General features: G+C 38.0%; 2 protein-coding genes across 5 annotated transcripts in view; both read right to left on the reverse strand.

Annotated features, from left to right (window-relative positions):
- clocka (clock circadian regulator a) overlaps window positions 1-690 on the reverse strand; it is a 62,570-nt gene extending 61,880 nt beyond the window's left edge. For all 4 annotated transcript variants that reach the window (XM_084091345.1, XM_084091344.1, XM_084091343.1 and 1 more), the window contains exon 1: window positions 551-690. The gene's annotated coding sequence lies outside the window, so the exon portion shown is untranslated. The remainder of the gene's footprint in view (window positions 1-550) is intronic.
- A 4,422-nt stretch (window positions 691-5,112) lies between these two features.
- Window positions 5,113-18,131, reverse strand: nmu (neuromedin U). Its single transcript, XM_084091346.1, has 8 exons — window positions 17,927-18,131; window positions 15,533-15,588; window positions 15,069-15,116; window positions 13,600-13,659; window positions 13,190-13,219; window positions 5,966-6,019; window positions 5,613-5,672; window positions 5,113-5,311 (listed from the first exon to the last, which is right to left on the reverse strand). The coding sequence occupies exons 1-7, from the start codon at window positions 18,039-18,041 to the stop codon at window positions 5,637-5,639; spliced, it is 399 nt and encodes a 132-aa protein (XP_083947472.1). The 5' UTR covers window positions 18,042-18,131; the 3' UTR covers window positions 5,113-5,311; window positions 5,613-5,636.
- Between the last annotated feature and the right edge of the window lie 8,971 nt (window positions 18,132-27,102).

Raw genomic sequence — 27,102 nt, forward strand, 5'->3', positions numbered from 1 at the left:
TCAGAGTCGCAATCCCAGCGAAAGCGTCCGGCTGCTGCATGGTACTACAATAAACAGCAGATTCACGATTAATTAAATACTCATTGAACCGTTCAGAGCGATTTATTTGATCAATATGTTCAGTGAAATACAGATTAAAATATGACCTGGAGAAGCGCGAGTTTACAGTCTGACAAATGCGCGTCATCATCAGTATAAACAGGGGTTATGCGTGCATAACTGATAAATATAGTAGCAAAGTTTAAAAATGCGAAACCACAGAGATATAGCGTCTGCAGGGACTAAATCATGCGATGCATAAGAGGTGTCCGGGCTTTAAATCGGTTGCGAACATTTGGCAGCGCAACATCGTACACTCCCCTTGTCTCACTAGGGTAGAACAAATGTGGGTCACCGGGCCTTCGGATTCTTCCCAGGCAAGCATTAAAAAACACATCACCGTATTTTCACCGCAAGTGCGCTTGAAACAAATCCGACACGAATAAGACACTAGAGCTCCACTGCTCCTTCTCAAAATAATGCTATCTTTCAAACCCGCTTGTGCCCTTACCTCGGTTATTTGCCGTCCAGGAGGGGGATTTTCTTGCGCCTTGTTTTGGTTGAGACGGCAGTGTAGGATTGAACTAGAGTTAGAAAAACAGCAGGGCCTACCCTAGGCTTCCCACGCGCATGCGCAGTACGACCAGAGCTGAATCCCACACAATCTGGCAACACGCAGCAAGACCTGGCTTCGAGTTTGTATCAGGTTTGTATGCGAGTTTTTTAATTACTTTTCATTGTATAGATTAGAATACAAATCATAAACAAGAAACAGACAGGTAATTCAGGAAGGAAATTAAATATAGAAATATAGCAGATCATGGGGAGTTCCCAAAACGAATCCCAGAGAAAGGAGAAACTCTGTATTGAAATTATGAAAAATACATTAATTAAAAAATACATTAAATAAAAAAAAAATAAAAAAAAATAAATATATATATATATATATATATATATATTAAAAATAGGCACAACTGGGAACATACAACCGACATTTCATAAACAATAAACAGAAAGGTTAATTAGCGCCAAGGGAATTAAATCATAAAATATGTAGCCTAGCAGATCATAGAGAGTGCCTAAAACGCCTAAGGCTATTTATAACAGATAAAGAAAGGATAAAACTGTCCACCTTTATAGAAATAATAAAAATGAAACATTTAATAGTTTAAATAAATAAATAATAGAAATAGGCACAACTGGGAAAACCAAAAAATATAAACACTAAGATTTGATCATGCACTTTAGGTTTTGGCAACCTTCTTTATATATATATATATATATATATATATATATATATATATATATACATAAAGTATATAGCCCTATAATAGCCTGACAGCTTAGCTAAATCTAAACATCAGCATTTTAACATTTGACAAAATCAAACCATAAATAAAGTTGGGGAAAAAAATCCTGCTATTTTTTTTATATCCTACTAATAATCTATGAGTTTTAAAGTGAAGAAAAGAACTCTAACACATAAGAAATCGCATAAATAGGCTAAATAAAATTTTAAAAGAAGAGAGAAAAAATAAATCAGTCTTTGTAAGAATCAACTATAAAATGTATACACGAAATGTATCACTAAAATGCTTGACATATTTGCCTATCAATCATCTGAAATCATTTTTAGCGATTGCTCGGTCTTTCACGAAATGCATGCAGCGGTTTAGCCTTTCTGTTTGTTAGAAGTTATTAGCCTACATTTCACTGCTTCCGTAGCGGTTTTAAAATTTCAGTTATTTCAAAAAGACAATACCTTGCTATCTTTTAATGATTGTGTGTTGGTGTGAATTTTATGTTATACAAACGTTCCTAATCTTTGGCCCACATGTGTCGCTCTCTCTCTCTTGGCCGTATGCCAATTAGGTCAAATACGCACGTCAACCAATCTTGAATGTGGCACAGCGCGCGCGAAAATTTTAGTGCATGACGTATTGAATGACATTTGTCTTGTCCAATAGAAAGATGATGCGAGTGCGCGACATGCTGCGGAGCTGTTAATGGAAGCCAGGTACAATTATATATTAATTATAATTGGCCTATTGCTCATTTTAAACGAGAACCAAGGCAATTTCTATGTTGTTGTTTTAAAGATTTAAAAACCTTTACTTGATTTGCATTAAGTCCATAGTATACTAATTTTCTTAGTGAAAACATGTAATGCTTCAGTGACATACAAATCAGTGGGGTCGAGAGCAGCACGCACAGACGTGTGGAAATTAGTGTCTGACTGTTCATGTTTAAATCTAACTCAACATGATGTAGACCATACAATTATACTATTTATGGTAAAAGAAAAAATGTATCGGCCTATTTATTCGTATATGATTTGCACAAGTTTTTTTTCCTTTTTTTTTTTTTTTTCCTGCTAATTACTATTTAAATGAGTGACGGGGGTCCGTGGAAAAGTCTAGAGAGGTAAATGAATAAATAAATAAATATTAAGATCATTAATATTAAAATAAATTTGATTTAAATAAATAAAAACGTGATTCAATTTTTAAAAAGTGTTTAAAAAGTATTAGTTATTAATCTATTAAATACGTTTAATTAGATTAAAATAAATACAAATTATTAATATAAATAATTTTAGATTTATACATTTTTTAATATTTTTTATTTATAAATTTAAAATGGCTATGCTGATTATTAGGCCTACAACTATTATTAGCAAATAGTAACGATAGACATCAACTTGTTTAGCCCACTACTTTTTCATGACGGAAAATTAAAATATAATATTTATTTTAATAAATAAAAAAACGATCTGACTGTTTGTCACGCACTGTTTCTATGAGTGGAGATCTCGTGACACCCAGTGGCGCAAAGCTTCAGACATCGAGCCACTATAATGCAGTGACAAAATAACCACACGGTGGTGCTGTTATCATATTAAATTCATTATATTGAGGTTGGCTTGATTTTTGCGTCATAAATTTACTCTTGCCTCAAACTTGAAAACATTACCACACTATAGTATCCAGGGGAGAGCAATTTTTTACAATTTTGCATAGGCCTACTTAAAAAAATACATTAAAGAATAGGCTACTTAAGTGCGAACTGAATGTAATGTTTTTGGACATTAACATGTTAATTAAATTATTATTATTATTATTTTAAATAGCCTATATTTTAAATGTTTAATATTAATGTTGTTGTTGTTGTTGTTGTTGTTGTTGTTTTTGTTGTTGTTGTTGTTGTTGTTGTTGTTGTTGTTGTTGTTGTTGTTGTTGTTTTTGACCCACTTAAGTAGTAGCCTACTTTATAAGAAATTTGAAATATGGTTAAAGTGTACTGCTGAATGACAAGCATTATGGTAAACTGAAATATAATGTCATTTCTATTGAAAATTGTGTCATATATAGCCTATATAAATATGTATATATGTTACAATATATAAATATATATAAACAATATATGTTTGTAATTACACATTTCATTTGTAATAATGAAATATATAAACAATATATGTTTGTAATTACACATTTGTAATAATTAAAATGTATTAACTTTAAATGTAATGATGAACAATACACTACAGTTAAAATTATAATCAAGTAGTTACTTTACATGTTAGTCAAGACATCAAATCAACATTGTAAAAAAAACTTGCTACCTTAAATTTTCAAAGTACAATCAACTTGACTATGTAAGCCATTTCAAAATAAAATAGTTTAAAATGGCTTAACTTATTTTGACGAGTTAAAGTACTGTAAAAACATGTTGTCATGACATATTGATCATGTATTTTTTTTACAGTGAAGTGTACTTTATTTAAAGTACGTCAAAAATGATTAAAACACAATGATTTGAAATGTACTTTAAAGTAAAACTTTTAATTGAACATTTCTACAAAGTGTATGCTCTTTAAGTACACTTAAGTGGCCTTTAATTTCATAATTATTATCTAATCTGCAAAAAAAAAAAAAGTACCTTTTAAGATTTGAAGTACACTAAGTGCACATTCGATGCAATTAAGCACACTTCTTTTTTTATAAGGGTCCATAGGGAAGAATACAATTAGTTTCAGTTATTGTTTTAGCCGTGTTTAATAATTTAATTTTGCAAATACAACCATGCACAAAATGAAATTAAAAACACTAGAATTGTTTTCCTTTATGATTTTGATTGTACATGTATGGGTTACAGTCATTTGTCAGGTAAATACTGCAAATTAAACAACACTTAAAATGCAGGTTGGAGAAAGTGGTTCATTATAAGATTGTAAATTAAGCTAATTAATTAATCTTCTATTATAAAATATATCTTACTCAAGGGCATAGAAATATCAGAGGGGGCAAGTAATCTCAGTTCCTTGGTCATTGGTCACCAATAAACCAGAAGTGTTTGTGTTTGTAACCCAAATTAGCTCTTAACAACTAGACTATAACAAATAAGATCTTCAGCAGGTTCTGTGTGTGTGTTTCATTTGTGTATTTTTCTCATACCCTCAGATTAATTGCGTTCGACGTCTTTTCACAACCCCGAAGCTTCCGTTTTCACACCCAGCCCACTACAAAACACCCACTACAGGACTAATGTGTTTCGAGTTGTACCCTCAGGTCTGTCTAGAACCGGTCAAGTGATCTTCCACATCTACACCCATGTTTTCTGTCACAAGTTTCTTAAAGGAAATGCAGTCACGATCCATGACGTTCATTATTTCAGGCCCCTGTTCGTCCTCACAGTATGACAACATCTTAATAAACACATTATTTATGAGAACAATAGACCATGAGCAAGATTCAGCTAAACCGATAAAGGACCGAAAAGAGACGTTTATCAAAAAGGATGCAGTTCTTGAAACATGCTGTTTGGATGGTCAAATCTAATTAAAATGGAAGTGATCGGAAGTGAAGTTTGATTAATGCTTTTTGACTAATTGTTGTAGATAGCACGATAACAAAAACACACACATTCATCAAGAGAAAGAGGGAATGAGCAGCCAGAGTCCCACTAGTGCTTTCAAGAAATAACTGAAGAGAAAAAAAATATTTTATTTCTTTGTTTTTGGTGGGGAAAACACGTACAGTCAATTTGGTCAAAATCACACTGGCACGATGAGGAAACATTTTATAATGCTTTTAATTGAAAAGGCACAGCACATTTACACAAACAGGACATTTGGACAGATAAAAGACTTTATTTGGATTCTGTACATTCAACATCACAATTTAACAGGAGGGTGTGTTCTGGAACGAGTTGTGTGATGTTTCAGGTTGACTGACTCTGGATCATCACATATGTGGTAAGGGGTCTGGTGCTACTGAAATTGTTAATAAAGAAGAGACTGTTTTTATTTTATTTTTAAATATACAGAGACATTAGTATAGCTCAAATATGTTTTTGTAGGTTTAAGTTCACTCTCTTATGCCATTAAAGACTAATGCCCTGTTGTATATCAGTATATGAAAATGTATATTATATTGTTGTATATTTAAATGTATAGTTTATGAATTTGTTTTTCTGTATTGTTGTCCCGTGACTCTAGACCCATGCAGTGCACTTGTAGAAAACACATGAGATCTGAAGAAGCAGTTTTAAATGATTATCTCATCATGAAATACCTGATTTTTCCATTCTTTATTGTTTTACACATATTCAGCAGATCTTCTTCCATTTCGTGGCTGCAGAGAAGAAAGAAAAAAAAACTTTTCCATGGTAATGCAATGTCCGATTTCAAAACGATTTTCACAGGATGAATTTTGAATTTTTAAGCTTTCGAATGATACCTAATTTATGATGATTACTAAAATATGTGATAGGGAAAAAAAGGCAATAAAAAAAGAGCGCCAAGCATCCCGCTTGCGAGACGGTGACAGTGAAGAGGTTTAACTCAAAACTTAATCAAAGTAAATAAGATATTCCTTATTGTGTTGGACAATAAACAGCTGTCATATATACTGTAGGCCTACCCTACCCGATAACGGAAGTATCCTCTGCTCTGGATCCGTCCAGGCCCTTGAAGATCATCCTGCACACAGAAGGAATTGTTATACTGTAGTTATGCTCAAATATCAGACCACACTTTCTGATGCTGCTACTGAACATTGTTTAACTGTTTCTAACTGAATCGAAGGTGAATTAAAGGTCTTATGAAGGCAGTGTTGGTAAGAGGGAAAAACAATTTATCTACCAAACAAAATCCATCAGGACCATTTCCTTTGTGAGAGTGAGGCAGTCATCATTTATTCTTGTTCAGTTTTGTGTTTTACCCTTATAGCACAATAACACTTTTAGCGTACAATTACCTCTCAAATGGACAGAAGCAGTTAATCAAACTAAGGGTGAGCCATTTCACATCCTGTACATTTAATTAGATGGACTCAAATGCATGCACATGTCAGCCTCGTGCAACCGTGTATGTCAAGCATGTAGAAATGCATACTTTTAAAAATATTTAACCTTACACTGGGAATGTAAAATAAATTAATATAATAAATAAATATATTACATTTAATTTAATTGTCCAAAAATCCTGAACAGAATGTATCACGTTTCCACAAAAATATTAGGAAGCTCAACTGTTTTCAACATTGATAATAATAAGAAATATTTCTTGAGCAGCAAATCAGCAAATTAGACATTGAAGACTAGAGGAATGATGCTGAAAATTCAGTTTTGATTATATATTAATAAATTACTTTTTAAAATATATTCAAGTAGAAAACTTTCCAGTTACTGGATGTAACCAATGTAACCTTGGTTCCGCTTATGGGAAAAAACTTTTTCTTGTTTTTCTCTGAATACTGAAGCCTGACTGGTTCACGTCAGACGAAAGGCTTTTCAGCCCACAGAAACGGGCGGAGCCGACTGCCTATTTAAGTCGCGCTGAAAGCCATTTTTGTCAGAATTTTTCAACTGTGAAGTGGCAGCGTTGACTAGTGCATACGTAGCATGGCAAGATATGCAATGGAACCAGGGAACCAAGGTTACATTAGTAACCGGAACACTCCGCTAGACCAAGCCCAAGAAGAGGCCATTTCCCTGGTGGTGTGGGCCCTCACCCTGATAGGGCACTGCAAGTCCAATGACTTGTAAGCTGGTGCTATTGCACCCACTATCCAGTGGGATAGTCTTTGTTTTGTAAGTAGGCAGCCCCATTGAGTGGCCTCCGAAGCACACAAACAGCTGCTCTGACTGCCTGAACTGGCAGGAACACTCAATGTACACCCTAAAGGCCTGAACCGGGCAAAGTGGGTGTGGCATCTATTCGCCCTCAGCAGAGGGGAGAGAACAGAGAGTGAAATGACTTGTGCTCCAAAGGGCGTAAAAAGCTTCTTAGGCCTCGTCTGGGCCTAAGGACAACTTTACTGTCGTTGGGCCCAAACTTGAGGCAGGAAGCATCTACTGAAAGAGCCTGCAGATCACCAATTCACTTGACCGATGCCAGAGCCAGCAGAAGGGTGGTCTTTAACAAGAGAGGTCGAAAGTCGGCTGTCCTGAGCGGCTCAAACGGAGGGCCACAAAGTACCCTCAGGACAATAGACAGGTTCCAGGAAGCAAGCGTGTTGGGGCGAGGCGGGTTTAGCTTCCTGGTCCCCCTGAGAAATCTGACCACCAGGTCGTGTTTCCCAACCGACTAGCCAGCTATATGTGATGCGATCTGGGAAAACCTGTCGAATGTCGCGCTGGTACGTTTTCAGTAAGATCTAAAAATAGATAGAATGTCAGTTTTTTTTGTCAAAATTGGGTTTTCATTCAATTATTATTCTATAACATCTTGTCTATCATCTCTGAATATACCTTGGCAAAATTCACTAGTTTAGTGCAGAAAAATAGCAATTTATAGTGGCAAGCTGAAAAGGCTCCCATAGCTCTCCTTCTCTTAACACTACAAAGACAGTTCACCTATCAAAATAAACCACATAACAGAATAAAGGTATATCAATGTCCATTTCCTGCCAGTCCTGTGTAAACTACCAATGGCACGCAAGTTTTTTAAAAAGTTTTTTATCCAACCTTATCGTGAGATGCAGAGCGGAGCACAAGAGAACAACGGAGTCTGAAGTAGCTGCTCTCTTAAAAGATCTTGCTCGCCTCTCAATCGTCCAATTTCAAAACGGTTTTCACAAGATAAATTTTGAGTTTGTAAGCCTTCGAATGATACCTAATCTATGATGATTACTCAAATATGTGATATGAAAAAAGGCAATTAAAAAGAGCGCCAACTGTCCAGCTAGCAGGACGTGTTAATTAAGCCCGTTTTTCTCAAAATTCCGTTCCTGAAAATCATAGCGATCAGCCGACTTAAGATAACCATAACTTTTGTTACAGACAAATGATGAAAGAAATAAAAACAGATTTGGAAAGGGCTTGAAACCAGCTGTAATAGGTACAATTTCACCATGTGGTGGGTTTTCCCAGATCGCATCACATATGAGCGTGGTACGCCGCAATAGCTGCCGTGTATACCTTGAGTGTGGACGGGGTGCGTCCACCATCCAACAGCACCTGTAGGAATGAGAGAATAGAAGCGATCTCACAAGACAGAGGGTCTACATTCCGAGCTAAGCAACAGCCGGAAAAAAATAGACCATTTTTGGGTGTGAGGGGCGCCTGGTAGAAGGCACCCTAGCCTCTGAGATCGTGTTCATGACCTCCGTGGAAAGATGTGAAGGCTCACAGATGGAGGCTGGTCTGGGTGCACATACCACTGGTGGGGAGGACCCAGTACTGACAGCAAACACAACGCCTCCAATTCCCGGAACTGAACAGGGTTTGGGAGGTGAACACATAGAAGCTTTGGGGGTGGTCCAGCCTCGGCGGGCCTCCTCCTCCTTGTGCCCTTAGGACAGGGTCCTTGGCGCTTGGGAAATGGGTAGCGCTTAGCTGGATGGAAGTGCTGCTTCACCTCTGGTTCCACCTTTTGCTGGGACTGAGCGTGTGCGGAAGCCGGCTTGGCGTGCTGCTGAGTCGTCGACAACTTAGGGCGACTCAAAGCAGCAGAGAAACTTGCCGGCAGGAAGTGGCGGATCGCTTTTGATGTCTTCTGTGCCGTTGTAAAACTCTCAGCAAAATGGTGACTGTGGAACCAAACACACCGAGGGAGAGACAGGAGAGTCCAGGAGGGCTGTCTTGTCAGCGTCCTTGATCTCCATTAAGTTTAACCAAAGGTGAGGCTCGTGGACCACCAAATTGGCCATGACATTTAGTGGCGCTCAGGGCAAGGTCGGTCGCGCTGCACAGCTCCTCGAAGGCCGCCGGGTCAGGACCACTCTTGTCCATCGCACAGAGAAGCTTGGTAAACTTGGAGGACCGCCATAGTGTGAAGAATGGAACCAGCCTGGCCACTCATGGCATACGCTCTGGCCACGAGTGCAGACGTCGCTCTGCACGGCTGAGCAGCTTTAGTCTTCCAGCCGCGGGCCGCGGGTGGAAAGAGATGCGCAGCGACGGCCTCTTCTAGCAGGGGAAGCTTAGTATAACCTTTTTCCTTCACGCCATCAACCATGGTGAGGGCAGCTGAAGAAGAATAATGGACGCGTGCTGAATAGGGGGCACGCCTTGATTTCGTTAGTTCTTCATGGACTTCCAGGAAGAACGGGGCTGGTCTCTGGCGGGGGCCTACTGGCCACTCATGACCACTCATCGAGCCGGCTGGAGGCGGGCTCCTCAGGAGCCGACCAATCGAAGCCCAACTCGTTAATGGCCTTGGTAAGGACACAGATGAGCTCTGAGTCCTGCTGAGTCTTTTTAGTTGGCGGATGAGGTGGAGTCATCGCTGGAGTTCACCCAGTCCTCCTCTTCAGATGCAGCCGGAGACATCACAATCGAGTCATCACAATCGCCCTCGGAGCCGCCAAATGAAACCAATTGAAACCATCTCACACCAGATGAGGGGCGCTGGTCATCGCGGGTGAAGAGCACAAGCGAAGGGAGGGCGAGGTATGTGGGCACTGGGCCGACGTGAGCTCGCTACAGCCCTGCTGCTCCGCCCCGTGGCTTCTTTCGCCTCGGCTCGAGAGGGGAAGAGAAAGGGAGAGCGTGTGAGGCAGGATCGCTCTCTTTAAAGAAAGCGTTGCATGAGCGCAACAGTGTGAGATTCATGCTCCCGCAGTGCGAGCAGCTGGTCTCAGAGCAGCCTTGGCTTGGGCGTCTCTCAGGCATGCGATGCACTCGGTGTGCTCGTCCGAGGGAAGCAGGGGAGCCCTGCATGAGCAACATTCATGGTGTGACATTTTGCAACAAATGCCTCTGTAATTTGCTCTTTTAGAAGGAAATTTGCTCTTTGAGATTATCGCCGGATAGCCGCAGGGGAGAAGCGTTGGATCAGCTGCAGCTGCGAAGTGCCGTTAATCCGATGTTGGGGCTTAATTCGACGGTGAATAGAAAGGCTTTTTATTTTCTCCGTGGAGTCAACGAGGAGATGATCTTCGAGCTTGAAGGAGAAAAATTCTGAAATTCTGAAATGGCTTTCAACGCTTAAATAGGTTGTCAGCCCTGCCCATTTCGGCGGGCTGAAAAGCCATTTGTTTGTACAGGTGCACAGACATGAACCAATCAGGCCTCAGTATTCGGTTTTCCCCATAAGCGAGTGAACCATATTGAAAGATAACAATTATTTTAAAATAGGAAAAAAAAATACATATTTCACAATATTATTTTTTTACTGTATTTTTGATCAAATAAATTAAGCCTTGATGTTCTTCCAAAAACATTTAAAAATCGTATTATCCTTAAACCTTTAAACGTAAGTGTAATTCTTGTAGTATATGACATAAATTAATATATAAAACTAATAATATATATTTACAAGTTCCACATATCTATTCTATTCTATAGAATATTATATAAGATAACATATATCTTCTATTCTATTCTATATATATATATATATATATATATATATATATAAAGTACATGTACTGCGTTAGATTAAACTGGGAAGGGTCATAGCACTTGCATATTGTTGTCTTATTGTTAATTTAACTGCTTCTATTTTTCTAATTTGTAAGTCGCTTTGGATAAAAGCGTCTGCTAAATGAATTAATGTAAATGTAATGTAAATGTATATATGGATTGAATAAGGTAGTTTGACTTTTATGTCAACATCAATGTTTCCATCATCAACCAGAGAAAGAGAGAGAGAAAGAACACTGTCTGTTTTAATAATCATTAACACTTAACACTTTAATAATTAACACTTAACACTTCACTTAAATCAACAATTACTGATGGTCAAAAGAGAAGCCCTAGAGCTAAGTCGTGAGGAGATATTATCAAACAGCATATGGCCTTTCATCAAGCAGCACCGAGGATTGAGAGGAACAGACACTTCAGTCAGTCTCCATGAACATCCCTCTAAAGTTACATTGTTTTTTTATCAACTATTCATGCATTTACCACAGAATTTAATATTTAATGGTCATGGACCCTATTTAGTATCAAGACAAGGAAAAATACCTCAAGAGCATAATTCCTCAGTAATAATAATAATAATAATAAAATAAACTTATGCACTATTCAAATAGATAATTAGGGGACAAAACATAATATTTTTTTCGTAAACTTTAAACTGACTTTTGAATATATATATTTGGTGTCTTGGAACTTACCCAAAACTAAATATTGATGGGAAAAAAGCCTTGCATGTTGTCATTTTAGTGATCATACTCACAGTGCTAATGTAGTTTGAATGAAGGTAAGCATGAAGGATACATACACTTAATTTCATTCTCCTGCTTCTTCTTCTGGCAAGCTGGGGTATGAGCTCCAGAAGAGGGTGCAACACAGAAGACTGACACATACACATATATAGAGAGATATCATGAAGACAGATATGGAGAGATATGAAAACCATGAACATCTGCTCCTGGGATTGGCCAGGGGTCGCAGAGAGGACTCTTGTGCGTTCTCTCGCGCACTTATCTGTCCTCAGTGTGGCTCAGTGTTCATTTGGCACACATGGTGCACTGATGTTCAGTAAAGTATCACAGGCATGCAGGCCATGCCAGAGCACATGTGGAGGAATGTGAAGTTATGATGTCAACATCAGGGGGTAGTGTTTTTGTGTCTGTTTGTGAGTGTTACATAACAATTATGTTATGAATATGTACACCTGGTTCGATATTTGAAACACATCACAAAACAATGCTTCTGTAATGTGGTGGACATGCAAAGAATGGACAGTGGGAAGAAACTAAATAGTTCCTCTGATGGCATCAACAGAAAATTGCATGTAAATTAAATTTGGAAAATGTTAAGATAAAATTAGGTTCTCTTCTGGTTTGAGCCAAAATTCAGATATTAATTCACCAAAAAAGTCAATCTAGTGCAAATTATAATATAGGAGATAATTAATGTTATTTTCCTATGTGTGGATGCTATCAAGGAGGAATCATGATGTCAGAGGTTGAATGCATGCAATGGGAACTAAAGAGTAGATAGATTTATATGTAGTAAGAGTAAATAATCTGAATACTATAGGTGACACTGTAGACTTAGTGGAAGCATTATGAAGATAATACATAGGTAAAATAATAAAATCAAGATTTTATTTTCACACATTTATTTATTTGGTGTGTAGCCGTGTAATAAGTTCTGATCATCCAGTCAAGGTTTTTTGCAAGTAAGACTTTGGTTATTTTATTTTATTTTAGTTCATTTCTCACACTGACTGTGCATTATCCTTTATGGGAATGTAGCTAAGATTAAGCTTTTTGCACAACCTTGGCCCAAAAGGGAACTGTGCAGTGGCCTAAAATTTATTTAATTTACGTGAGCTTTATTTAATTCCCGAGTATTAGATCACAGATTGCAATTTGCAGTCGAGTGTTACTGAAGACAGTGCAGCGTAGCAACAGTGGCTGAGTGCTGAAAGCAACAGACACTAAACAACTCTTGAGGAAACCTACCGTCCCATCTGTAAATCCTGCACCACTCGGTTTAGTGTAATGAAATAAGAACTATAGATACATGTACAGACACAAATACAAAACCATATACACAAACACAGAACATACACAAACATATAGACACCAAAATCAAAACAAACAAAAACATGAAAAACATTCATAAAATAAATAATAACACCATAATCCATAAAAAGACATCATGATGTTATGATGTCATTGATTTGTCATTGCACTGAATGTGTTTGAAAAAGCGACCTCAAATTAGACCTCAAATGTCACATGCTCACCCTTTTGCTGATCTCTCGAGCTGTGATCTCCTGCGTATACAAAAAGGAAACATTAAAAAATCATAAAAATGAATCGTCCTTTTATTAATCTATAAATTACAGGCTTTACAAATAACTTTCATTTTTTTGTGTGTGTATTAGAATACATTAAAATTGGTTCAGTAGCTGAGACCCAGACCGAATCTGTGGATGTTTATATATATATATATATATATTATGCAGTGATTTTAGGGGGGAAATCTGTGGAATGGATTAAATGCATTGAGAGTGGAGTTAAGAGTGCTACATGCTTACTGGTAGCTGAAACTAGGCCTATTTAATAAACAAACATGCAAAGGTTGGCAGCGATGTGTAGAATATCTTCATAGTTCTACGCATGCTGATTCCGTGTGGGCATGAATAAAATTCACCTTCGATTTTTGCAGTGATCCCAGCATTAGGAAACACAGGTCCTCCAGGACATCAGATGTCTGGCAAAGGTTAAAAGAAAAGAAAACAAAATGGATTATGGACAGTTTAAATGTCTGAGCCTGAGCCAAATGAGTCAAGTAACTAAATTATGTGCTGGAAGTGTCCATTTTCAAGTGAATTTCTACAGGAAAAGTTAAGAGCACAATTAATTGGGGGTTCACACCGCAGTAAACCGACTGTTATTTATACAAAGTTTTTTATATGTCTCTATAATTTTACATACCATAATTCACTTACGGTTTGCTTCAAAAACACACACATACAGTAAGTAGCTGTATTGCAAATGGCAACAACACTCAATGGGCCCTATTTTTTTCAGTTCGCTTCTGTACTCAGTCTGAGATAGCGACCGTTTTCCCCGTTTTCCTCCGGCCTCAAAACAGCCGGCCAATCAACGAACAGAGGGCGGGCTGAGAGCCGTGACGTAAACGCTGATTGTACCGTGGATGCGTAGATTTACTTCACATAATCTGCAAAAGTCGTTCACAGCCATGTTCACTCCGGTATTTCGCTCAATGGTTTTGTTTTCGCATCATACATGTGTTTACAGTGGAAGTTCGATGCGGCTGAGCCGGCTCATAACACACGTCATAACCAAACGTTATGTGATTGGCTTACGGGTAACCAATGATTTTAAACTTCAGACAAGCGGATCTCGGCTATTATACCGGCGGGATAAATGACTCTTGCGCCCGACGCAAGTCTAAAATGGGTTGGTCTGAAGTAGCTACATTACTCATAGGTGTGGTTTGGGCGTAGCGTGAAATAAACTAATCAGGGCGTCATCTCACATTCCCTTTAAAAGCAGACGCGCTTGTTTCATGGCGGATTGCTATTAGCGCACGGCAGGAGCGGTTCACAGCCGAGGAGAATGACGTTCTCGTCAGGGCCGTAAAAGACAGAGAAGTGACATTGTATGGGGATGGAGAAACCCACCCAAATTAGTTTCGCACAAACACCCAAATTAGCTTTGGTTAAACAGGCGTATAATTATTTGGGTAAATGTGTAAGCTAGATTTTATGCCTATGTTTTCACATCTTCATGGACACCACAATGATTTCCCTCGTGTGGTAATATCTTTCCTTGTAATTATGTATGGTTTGCAAAAATGGGAACTGCTGCCTGCATCTGTGTAGATGAGAGTGTATGCGTTGTGCACACGCTACATTATGGCCAAGCATGTGCCCTTAAAATAGCATCTGAATAACGCGCCACTGACTTTAGACTAGGTTTTTCCTGGCCTGTGGCGAAATTGTTTTCTGAAACTGCAAAATAGCACCAGGGAACGTTTGCGCCGGAACAAGTTCATTCCCTAATTTACCGACGTGCGTCTGTGGAGGGAAATGATACATGCATCGGTGTACAAAGTCATTTGCGCTGGGTGCAAGATAGGGCCCCATTACTCACTCTAAAGGATGGGTCTGCGTAGAGGTAGAATGAGCAAAGATCAGTTATCTAAGAAAAAGACAAAAATGCAGTTACAATTTGGCAGCTTGTATAAACAAGATTCAAAGAACTAATAAAAAGATCCAACTCAAAATTAATCACGTCTCTTTTTTTGATGTTTTGTTTATCATTTCTCCAAATGCCCAAAAACACATATTATTCTGTGCTTTCATATCCCAGCCTCTAGATCCCCAGCTTTATGTAATTGCTCATGTACACACAGTTAGAACATGTAAACAAAGCAGAGGTGAAATCATCACTTAAGTTAATATGTACTGAAACTGAACAAATATGGGATAAGTCATTTGTGATTAACTTTTGTCTCTGAGGAAATTTCTATATAACTGGATGCATTATAAGTGATTTGTTGGAAGAGTAAAAAGGAAAGGACTCATAAATATTGACACTTAGTAAATCATACACACCTGGGTTAGTAACTGCTCATGCTCTACTGAAGATGGATTCAAGAGCACTGGAGCACCTGCAATTTATGCAGAAATCATTATTACATATATTCCACTACTATTTAGTGTTACAAGCAAAGTGAATTTTAATCATATGAAAACATTGTATGAATTTTGATTGGAATATGACAGAGAAATAATTGTTATATTGACACATTGAGTTCTACGCAGCATACGGTGGTTTTGTCCACTTTTAGTGATTTTTACAGAGTTTCAATTGGTCACGACTCACAATTATTTGGTAAATCTCAAATCTTTTTATGATATCTACCTGTCTATATTCTAAAGCAATCTTCATTGTCAAGAGGTTTCTTGCAGTTGCATCACAAAATTGCCAATGAAATCAATCTGTAATCCTTGTGAGGTTTGGTTCGGAAATTAATACTCATGCTTGTCGATTTTCTTGTTTTGGTGATTTTGCCCTCTTCCCTCAATGGAATAAGCTTTCCATTTGCTTTCCAAGTTTAATTGTTAAGTTAGTTGAGTCTAATTTAGTTTGTTTATTGATCTATTGTGTGGGTCTTTCAATCTGGATTTTCTTTATAAACCATTGCTGTCAAAAAGTGTTTTCCATGATTGATTTTGTGGTCTTATTTGTGGTCTGATTTAAGTCTTAGAATAGGTTAATCATTAGGCTGTAATTACATATTCCTAGTAAAAAAAAAACTTAAAAAAAAACAGTAGTATAGGGAAGAAACCAATACAGTGCCAAAAAGAAAATACTTGTGCAGTTAAAAAAAAAGTTTGTTATTGTAAACTTTCATCCATCTCTTATGACATTTAACAATCAGTTGTGACGGCATAATTCTATCTGTGTATCAGTGAATGAGTCACATTTGTCTAATCTGACAACATCTCTCGTGCCATTTCTTATACTGCCATTATATTATTCAAATTCTTGTGACATCACTGCTGTCAAAATTGTCAAGCTCTCTGCTGTACAATAACACTTTTTTTTCTCAGTGACATCATAATTAGCAGTTACATGACTGAATCCAATTTGACGGTAAATAGCTCTTGGTATAAAGAGTGAATGCTTTATTGCTTGGAGATTATCAAGAAAATGATCATATTTATCCTTGTGGTGTTATGATTATAATTAACAAAATGAATCTGGCACATAACACTGTTTACTCCAGCATCGTTTTCCAGGTTTATTGAAAAACATACAACATTTGTACTGTTCTAATAATTGGTCTCGAACTAATAACGCTGTAATAAAAATAAAAAAATAAAAAAATAAAGTTGTTGCCTTAAATTTGTATGTACAATCAACTTGGATGTTTAAGTCATTTCAACTTAAAACTTAAAAAATGAGTTGAATCTTGTATACCTTAAAAGGTAAAAAGCTGAAAATTGCTTAATCTATTTTGATGTGTTAAAGCAATGTATTGATCATATCATTTTTTTTTATAGTGAATGCACTTTAACAGAATTCACTGCCCTGCCTAACAGTACAAAAGCTCTTTAGTTAATGCGTCACAATGACGCATTCCTGCTCAATATGAAAAACTAATGCAGCACGTTGTGAACCATAAGCAAGAGAACTAAGTCTGACTAAGCCTTCAGTATAGATCAAAATCACAGAAGTTTTAGATGAGGACAGCAAAGCACTTGTTTTTTAACTGTAGCAATATTTATTTGTATTCCATCTATTTAATTTTTCACAGTAGAGTCTGTCAGTTGTTCTTGATTTGACTTATATATTTTGTTTATATTATATAACAGTTTGTAACAGTTGAATTTATTTTGAGTCATCAAAACATCCTCCTTGGCTTCACATATTTATCAAACTTTCATCAACTATTTTGAGGCAACAGTTGTTGTTTTTTTAAAGCACTGTTTGAGATATTAAATAAATACTGAGAGTATTCTGACTCTCTTGTTTTGATCCTTCAGTAATATAACAACACTGTACCTCTATGACTGTACAGCTGGAAAACCTCCCCTTGATTTGGTATATATATATAGTAGGCTATATATCTTTTTTAGCATCATAATCTTTTGTATATATATATATATATATATATATATATACAAAAGATTATGATGCTAAAAAAGATATAAAGATATAAAAGCATGATGATGATAAAAAAAGCATTTTAGCAGATAAACTTATAGACTACATTTTTAAATAAAGTAAGTTAATTCATATTATATTATTTTAATTATCATCATCATGTTTCTGCTTGGAACAGGCATTCATTTAGATGGTTTAGTTTTGGGGGAGAGAATTGCTCAACTGAATAATCTTTCTCATTGGAGAGATAAAGTACTAGGCCACCAAACTTCTTCAACTAAGTTATTCTAACATCACTAAATAAGTAAAAGGAGAGATGTATGTGGAAGACTTACTTGTGGTGATGGGTATGAAGGAGATGAAGAGGACCGCGAACATCAGGGTGGAGTTGTGTGCTGGGCTCATCGCGCTGTGAGCTGCTTCGCGTTCACACTGACTGCTGTTCCTCATGCTCTCGTCTCGTGCGCGTCAGTTAGTCAGTTTGCGACGGTTCTTGTGGTGCTTTCTCCGTCTGACTTGCCAGCCAAACATTATGAACTCTCGGAGTTACACCCTCTTCGTAAATCGACTTGCAAAGTACGTCACGATGAATGAGCCCCGGCACGTGATTAATTTACACAAACGATGATGTGATATGAGTGGTCAACGCTATGAGTAATCAAAGTAAAATATTTAATCTTCAACTGCACATTTTAGTGTACTGTGTATACACACGGTTATTTGTGTTAACGTAAAATGCATTTGGCTTTTACATGTATAAATATTTGTTTTAAATATTGCCTGTTGAATGACAAAACGTTTGCTGAGATACAAACGTCCTGGTGTAAAAGTTTCCAAATGTAAATCTATTATATGGATCACACAGAAGACAAAACAAAGAAACGTTGAATAAAATAGTGGTACCATTACCATTACAGATTCATTATATATGTATATGATCATTCCTCAGTCATTCGTAGACAAACACATCATATCAAAGTAAAGGGAAGTATCTTTAATGTTTGCGGGCAAACAAAATAAAAATAAAAAAGTAATGTAAACAAAGTAACACTTTGGTATAAAATTAGGCAGGTATCTCTGTATCAGTTGCCTTTCTCCAGTGTATCTCTGTGTGAGAAATAAGAGTTTGTTTCAGCACCACATGGTGTGGACAGCTCCCGGCTACAGTTCCCCTCGAGTCCAATTACCAAAGAAATCACTCTCTCTAGGATTCTCTAAATGCAGAAATGTGGAAATGTGTGCCATATAGTACGATTTAAACATGTCCTAAACATGAAAGAAATCCTGTAAATTCTGTAAATGATTCAGACTATGATGTTCATTTACGCTTAGTTATCTAGAACAAACTAATGAAACTTCCTGGAAAGAATTGGACTCACTTGCCATTAATCTACTTTCAATCCATTTTGCTCTGCATTTGAGATATCTTTGGAATATCTAATGATTACTAAACCACAACAGTTAAACATTAGATTTAGAGCACATTATGGCATACAGTTTTCAGAAAAAGAAATTTCTTATGATTGTTTTTTGCTAAAATGTATTTCCTTTGGGAATCCATTATCAATCCATACTCACTCCTTGGTGTTCAAATAGGCATTCTTATGAATCAGTTAGTACATTAAAATAGCTCACTAGTATAGGCTAGCTGAGAGAGAACAAACAATACAAGACAAAGTATAATTTTTTTTTTGTAAACTTCCCCCTGTTATGTTGCAAAACATTTTAATCATGTTACATTACAAAACACATATAAATGCATTTCAGCAATTTTCTTGTTTTAGCAAACTGCAGCCTACATGATATTACTGTCAGCTAAGAAGTGTTTATGCAAAGCAACATAACACTAAGCATTAGGACCTAATAGATCTGAACTAGCTTTACATGTCATCTACTGGTTTGAAACCATGGGATTTGGTCTAAAGTACAAATACACATTCAAACACTGGAATTGATTAAATTATGCATTGATTTAAAAGGGACACACCCTTATATGCAAATATTATAGGGCCTCTGGTGTAAACAGAAATACGAAAAGTACTGCAGTAGTTGAGACTATATATATAAAATATTTTTATTTTTATTTACTGTTTACTTTTTCCAAAAATGTATCCTCTATGGATACACCACTGCAGTACTTAATGAATATACATTTGATGCAATTGCACAGATGCTTTTGTACAAGAATCAAGAGCTTTTGTGCAATTAGTATCACTGTATGAGATTGACAGACATGACCTACAAATAATAACATTTGAGTCCTATCAATGCTGTTTGTGGGAGACAAGCATGCATGTCATATTGTGCATGTTATATTAAACTTAAGCCTTTAATGCAGTGAGTGAATTGAACACCTAATGCTATTAAGTGAATTGAGTAAATTGTGGCAGGATATGAGGATGAAATAAGCCTTGAAATATTGAAATGAGATTGAGATGAAATAAACAGGCGTTGATGTCCTTTTCACAATTTTTTTCACAACTTTCCCTTTTTTACAAACATCAAGAGTTACCTTCACGCAAGTGTTCCCTTCGTATCATGTGATTTTGACTGCACTGAAGTAACAAGGGAGTGCTTATTTCACATTATTAAAATAAATAGAAGGTTTGTAATTACTTTGATCAAATCTGCAAATAACTGGGAAGTTGGAGTGTCATAGAAAAACAAAAAGAATCAGCCTTTTGTAATCAGCTTTGTCCAATTTTTGAGGGTGTGGTAGCTCCTTTGAGTGGGATGTAGATACAGATAATAAGATTGCATCAATGTTTGTTTAATATCTCCTCATTATGAAAATGTCAAGAAGTGGTGTCATGGGCTCTAGAGTAAGATTCTCAGCATTGGGATATGGCCTCACATTTCCGGGCATTCGAATGTATGTGTCTGTATGTGTGTAATTGAACAATGGGATTGTTCATATTCATTTGTTTGAGTCAAAACATGCCTAGACAATGTGTCCACCTGTCTAGGTAAAATGAAGCCTGTGGTTGAGCATGCGTAGGGGGGAGGTGTGCTGAGTTTGAGTGCGTACCGCCGCACATCATGACGCACACGGGAGAGTGAGATTTGATTCACAGCTAAGCATAGCGCCACTGGGAAATATCGGCTAAATATCAAAGTGAATAAATAATCAGTGAATATCCTTTACAAGAGGGTTATTGCTGGAGTTTTGGAGGATTGGGACTGGATGACTGAGTAGCTTCAGCGGGACTGAAATAAATACAGTGAAAGCTTTCGCACAGGTTAAAGAGATAATTTATTCGGCAAGAGGGACAGAAAAGGAATAAGGTAGGAATGAAATTAAGAGGATTAATAAAAAAATGTTAAAACGGATAGGTGAGATGGAAACACATATAATGCACATTATCAGAATCACTATTTAGAAGTAGCATGAGCAACAGTTGCTCTCCAAAGTGAGGACTGTCACCACATATATACATATATTATATGATTGCCCTTAGTTACACCACATTTTTCACACTAACATATAACCATAATCTGATCATCTGTTTCTAAATGTTGGTACTTTTCCCCCAAAAAAGATTCAAACTGATGCTTTTCTCTAAACCTCTTAAAATAAGGAAACCAAGCAATTTAATACCAATTTAACAAAGGCACCAACAATATTAGTTTATTAAAAGCCTCATTTTTTATTTTGGCTTTTTGTCTCTTTTTCTGTTTAATAACAAAAACAGCTTTATTTTATAAATGGTTTAATTTTTTATGGTTTTGTTGAAAAAATGACTTTTTGTCCCATTATCAAACACTTTTGGTTTCAGAATAAATTATTCATGCATGACTGTCAGCAAAACAAATGCACTTTTAAAGGTTACATTCATCAAAAAATAAAAATAAAATAATTTACTTGACCTTAAGATCCAAATGTATATTATTATAGGACCAAAAAAAAGGATGGGTGAGAGGATGGGGATTGTAACTGTTAATCCCCAAACCTTCAGGGTACCACAAGTCTGTAAGTTTTATGAAGCCATTTATTGACACTATTGTGTCAGGAAAGTGCAAAGTGTGTTGGCTTTAGTTTAATGGACAGGGATATTTACAGTATTGGCTTATACCAAATTACTTATTGGACAACTTGGGGTCTCTGTGACCCAGGAGCATCATGGGAAAAAAATGTGATTCAGATTCAAGCTGACCTATAGGTGATTTACGCATGACTCACACAACAAGTTTATTAGCGATAATCTCTGCTGTGCTAACATCCACTCATTCCCCCACCCATTCTTATATAAACCACCTACACCCTCCCAAATCCATTTCCCCAACAGTTTTTAGTTTGGACACATAATGTCAAACATGTAGCATCAGAGTAATTTGCCATCTGGAGAGTAGATGTTGTTCCTGACTCTTAATATACAGTACATAAAGAGCTCTTATGTGCAGTTATTATATAACACATGTTCGGATTCTTTATCATCACTCTCTAAATTAACTCTCTAAAACAAACTGGGTCTGGTTGTTGTTTTTCGAACAGTTTAAAATGTTTCTCAAATGCTCTTTATACTGAAAAATGTCCTTCAAAATGAGTCAGATGACCTAAACGACAAACATTTCCAGTTTTTATAACCTGAATGTTTTGGAAGTAATTTACGCTATACAATCCATGGTGAACATACTCATACCCATAAACATCCATTTATAAAAGTCAACAGTCACTTACTTTAATGTGAAAATGGTGGTGTTTTTTTTACTCCTCTGCCTTGTTTACAGTGAAAAGAGGCTGGGAAATTAACCTTATCAATATGGCAAGATACTGACATTAGGTCATTGACTTCACAGCAATCTTGGAAAATCAATGGGTAGCGAGCAGCTGCACACAATGTAGCCACATCAGATAAGCCACTATGTAATTAATGCTTCCGCTGAGTATGGCCGCGGGCATTAGAGAGGGAACTCCAGGCTGAGGGAATAAACACTGATATTTCAGAGCACTAATTATAGAGGGCATGTTGTCTTTCAGAGGGATGAAGAGTTTATCAGGGTCTACAGTGAGCTCTAAAGAAAAGACATGCGATAGACACAGAATCAAAGCAACAAACCATTCCGGTTCTGAACACATATAGGGCCTTTCACAGTACCCACACTTGTGCACTTTGCACTTGACTGCTTGTCTACTTACATGAAGTATTTCTTCTATTTGTATTCTTGTACATCTAAGTGTTCAAGGGGGTGTGAAGACTGCAATTGTGTGTATATATTTTTGATTACCCAATGGGACACACTTACAACATATAAAAAAAGAAAAAAGCACCAGACGGAGCGTCAAAGGGTCACAGAAGTCCAAGAGGGAGGTGGAGCGGAGGCGGAACCGGGGGCAGGATGGAGGGCCAGGTCCTTTGAGTCGAGGAAGGAGAGAAGATGGAGTTAGTGCAGGAGGCCAGGGTGGAGCAGGGCGGAGCAGGCCAGGCAGGAGGCCAGGGCAGAGCTGACAGGGCTGAAGACAATTTCTGCAGAGCTTACGGCAACCACGGCAGAGCAGATGACCACCACTGTAGAGCGGATGGAACTGAAGACCCCCACAGCAGAGCAGAAGACCACCACAGCAGAGCTGACAGGACTGAAAATCCCCATGGCGGAGCAAAAGACCACCAAAACATAGCAGAGAGAACTGTAGATCCCAACGGTGGAGCAGATGACATCCACTGCAGCGTAGACGGAACTGAAGATCCCCATGACGGTGCGGAAGACCACCTTAGTGAAGTTGAAGGCCACCACGGCGTAGCTGAGGACCACCAAGTTGGAGCAGGCGGAACTGATGACAACAACGGCGGAGTTGAAGACCCCAGGGCAGATCTGGTGGAACCAGATACCACCATGGCTTATCAGGCAAAACTGTTACAAAGAGCATAGAGAGGTTAGGGGCCGTGTCAAAATAGTTAGAAGGTTCCGTTACAGTCTCCGTAGCCATAACAGGACTGGCAAGGCAGGCGGTGTCTTTCATCACGACCTACTCGGCCGAGACACTAGAACTCAACACAGCCTCTCTGGCCGGGAAGAAACAGGCAGGTAATTCAATAATGGCCTGCGAGGCCATATCAATGCAGATAGGAAGTTCAAGGACTACCTCCGTGGACACAGCTCAGGGACAACTTCCAAGGTTGTATCGGGCCAAACAGGCAACTCGGAGACGACCTCCATGGTCTTTACCAAGTTTTGTAAACAATATTAATTCCCAGTTATCACCACTTATCTCCATTGTATGTCTTACAGCCTCTGACATCTCCATTTCAATCAATGCCCTCATCGACAGTGGATCAGCCGGCAATTTCATTTCCGGGAAGCTCTGCGATCACCTCAAGCTCAAGAAGAAATGCACCAAGGTCTGCTACAAGATCCACTCTATAACAGGAAAACCGCTCAGCCGGGGAAGAGTTCGCCATTGTGTTGGACCAGTACAACTACAAGCAGGTCTCCTTCGTGTCGAGAACATCGAACTCCTGGTTCTGGAGAATTCCACTACCGACAATGTCCTTGGACGCCCCTGGCTCATCCAACATGAACCGGTTTTGTCCTGCGCCACAGGCGAAGTCCTTAAGTGGCGTGAGAAATGTTTCTCTTCATGCTTCCCTGAACTAACCATCTCAGCATGCCAGCTAGTCAAACACGTACCAGTCTTGTCCACCTCGACTGAAAGTCTCCCTAGAGAAACAATCTGTGGATAATCCTGCCGATTATGCCCCCTTCAGTGATGTATTTTGCCCGAGCCGAGCCTCCCAACTACCACCTCCCAGACCATGGGACTGCACCATAGAACTCACACCGGGGGAGCCAGTTCCCAGTGGCAAGATATATCCTCTCTCCATCCTTGAACAGAAGGCCATGGAGGAGTATATACAGGAGGCACATCAACAGGGTTACATCCATTCTCTACCTCCCCTGCTGCTTCAAGTTTTTTCTTCATAGTCAAGAAGGACGGAGGCGGGAGTCACGTGACGCAAGATGGCGGAGTAGTCGTGTTTTTGCCGAGCTGCTGTGGAGCCCTTTAATTTGAACTTTTTCAGTCTGATAAGCCTTCCTCAGTCTGTGATATTCTGGGCATTGCTGACGCAAGGTATGTCAGAGAGAAGATTGAATGTAAATTACACGCTCAGAAGACGAAAACAACCGAAATTACAGACTCCCGCGCATACACCTGAAATGGCGGATGTGTCACTAAATGCTGGCGAAATGGTGTACAAGTAACATACTATTTCCATCTACAAGGATTTTTCGGCTGCAATCATCAGGAAAAGACAGGCATTCGGTGCAGTTAAAAAACGTCTCCGCGAGAAGGGAGTGGGCTTTTCCACGATTTACACGGCGGTCCTTAGAATGCAGTATGATGGCGCCAAGCTCTTCAAAGAACCGAGTAACGTGGAGGATTTCCTGTCTAACCTGCCCGCCTCTACTCCTGTCCACCAGCCTGACACATCCCGTCCCGATGCGGTTGAATGACTTTAAAACTACCTTTAAAGGGTTAACTGTTACGTTGGGGCTTACCGCAGTTGCGGTTCTTTTGAACATCTATGACTGCATAACCTGTATGTGTGTTACTTGTGTATCATTTAACACTTGTCCAGGCCATCTGTTGTTTTTACTGGTCCTGTGAAGTTTCTGTTGAACATGGGACTGTGTAGGCTACCCGTGGATCTCATATATGAAACTGACCGGCGCCAGGCTCCACCTTTTGATGGACATAATTGTTTGTCTTGAAGAGTGTAAATAGTTCAAATTTTTTGTTTGGCATTCAGGGTAATTTGATTTTGTTTTATGTCTTTAGCTATCCATTTATGGATTTTTATTTTCTTCTGAACCCAGCCTCCTTTAACCCTCATGGATCAGATTGCGTTATGTTCTTGGCTTGTCACAATATTACTGGCTAAACAAGGAAAAATGTGTGCTATTAAGCTTTTATACCGCTATTATGTTTGTAATAACTTCAAATTGAAACTTTGTAGCTGGAATATAAGGGGGGGTTCAAAATCCTATCAAAAGAAAAAAGATCCTGAGTTATTTGAAAAAAGAACAAGTTCATATTGTATTTCTGCAGGAGACGCACTTGGCGGCAAATGAACAAGTGTTTTACTTGTCCTTTACTAGTAAAAGCAGGGGTGTGGCCATTCTCATTCACAAACATCTGTGAGTGTTCAGGCTGATACCGCAGGTCGATATGTGCTGCTTAATGGGGAGTTGAGTGGAGAAACTTTTACTTTAATGAACGTATATGTACCCCTCATTCAATCTAATAATTTTATTACACAATTTTTTTATTTCTTAATTTATCTCTCTCTAATGTTAAACATCATCGGGGTGCGTGGAGGTTTCCTTCTTGGCTTGCACATGGCCCAAACTTTGAATGTTGTCTTAAGGAACAAACTAAACTATTTTTCTCAGACAATAAAACCCCTGGGGTATCTCCCAATCTGATATGGGACACTGCAAAGGCATAAAACCTGAAAAAAAAGAGCTTAGTAGATCAAAGAAAGCTTGAAGTTAAGCTCCACGATCTTCGAGTTAGAAACAATACATCCCCTTCAGATGAGTTACTGGCAGAAATCAAAACTGTACAAACTTCTCTTGAAGCTATTCTTACAAAGAAGGCGGAGAAATCATTATTTCTCAAAGCAACGGATGTATGAATTCGCAAATAAACAAAATAAATATCTGGCCAACCTTTTACGGCGGCGCTCTCAGGATCTCATCTCCACTATCAAAGACAATGCTGGAAATTTATGTCACGATAATGAAGCAATTAATAGAGTTTTTAGGGAATTCTATAGAGAGCTCTACACTTCTCAGTTAGAGTCAGATCCGGGTGAATTACTAACTAAGTTCTTTGCTAATTTATCTGTTCCGACATGGTCTGAGGAGCAAGTTCTTAATAGACCTATTGAAATTAGTGAAATTCTCAATTGTATAAGGGGACTGGCTAGTGGCAAAGCACAGGGGCCGGATGGCTTCACAGCCGAATTTTTTAAAAAGTTAAAAGAATCTTTGGTTAATTCTATGCATGATATGATATGAGTCTGGCAATCTGCCTAGTTCTTTGTTGGAAGCTAATATTTGTGTGCGTTTAAAGAAAGGCAAACCCCTGAAGAATGTGGATCTTATCGCCCTATCTCTTTACTAAATGTAGATTTTAAAATACTAACTTTAAATAGTTTTTATAATATTCTCACAAGTTCGAACAAAGATAATTCAGATAAAGTTAGGAGAATATGGGAAACTGATCTTGGGGTAGAAATACACAAAGCGGATTGGGGAATGGTATGTGTACACCTTATTTAGCAGACAATGCATCCTGGGAAATGTAGTTTAAAATACTGCACAGATTACATATCATTCCGGTTCGCAGACACAAAATGAACCCAATTGCATAGACCAATTTATCCAGTCTATGCAATAAATGCAAGATTGCAGAGGGAACCCTTATGCACTGCTTCTGGGGATGTTTTAAGGTTCAGCAATTCTGGGTGGGGGTTTGTCTAGAAGTGGGTAAAATCTTTTCCTGTTC

This window comes from Abramis brama (assembly GCF_963993115.1).
Source record: "Abramis brama genome assembly, chromosome: 18".
Lineage (NCBI taxonomy): Eukaryota > Metazoa > Chordata > Actinopteri > Cypriniformes > Leuciscidae > Abramis > Abramis brama.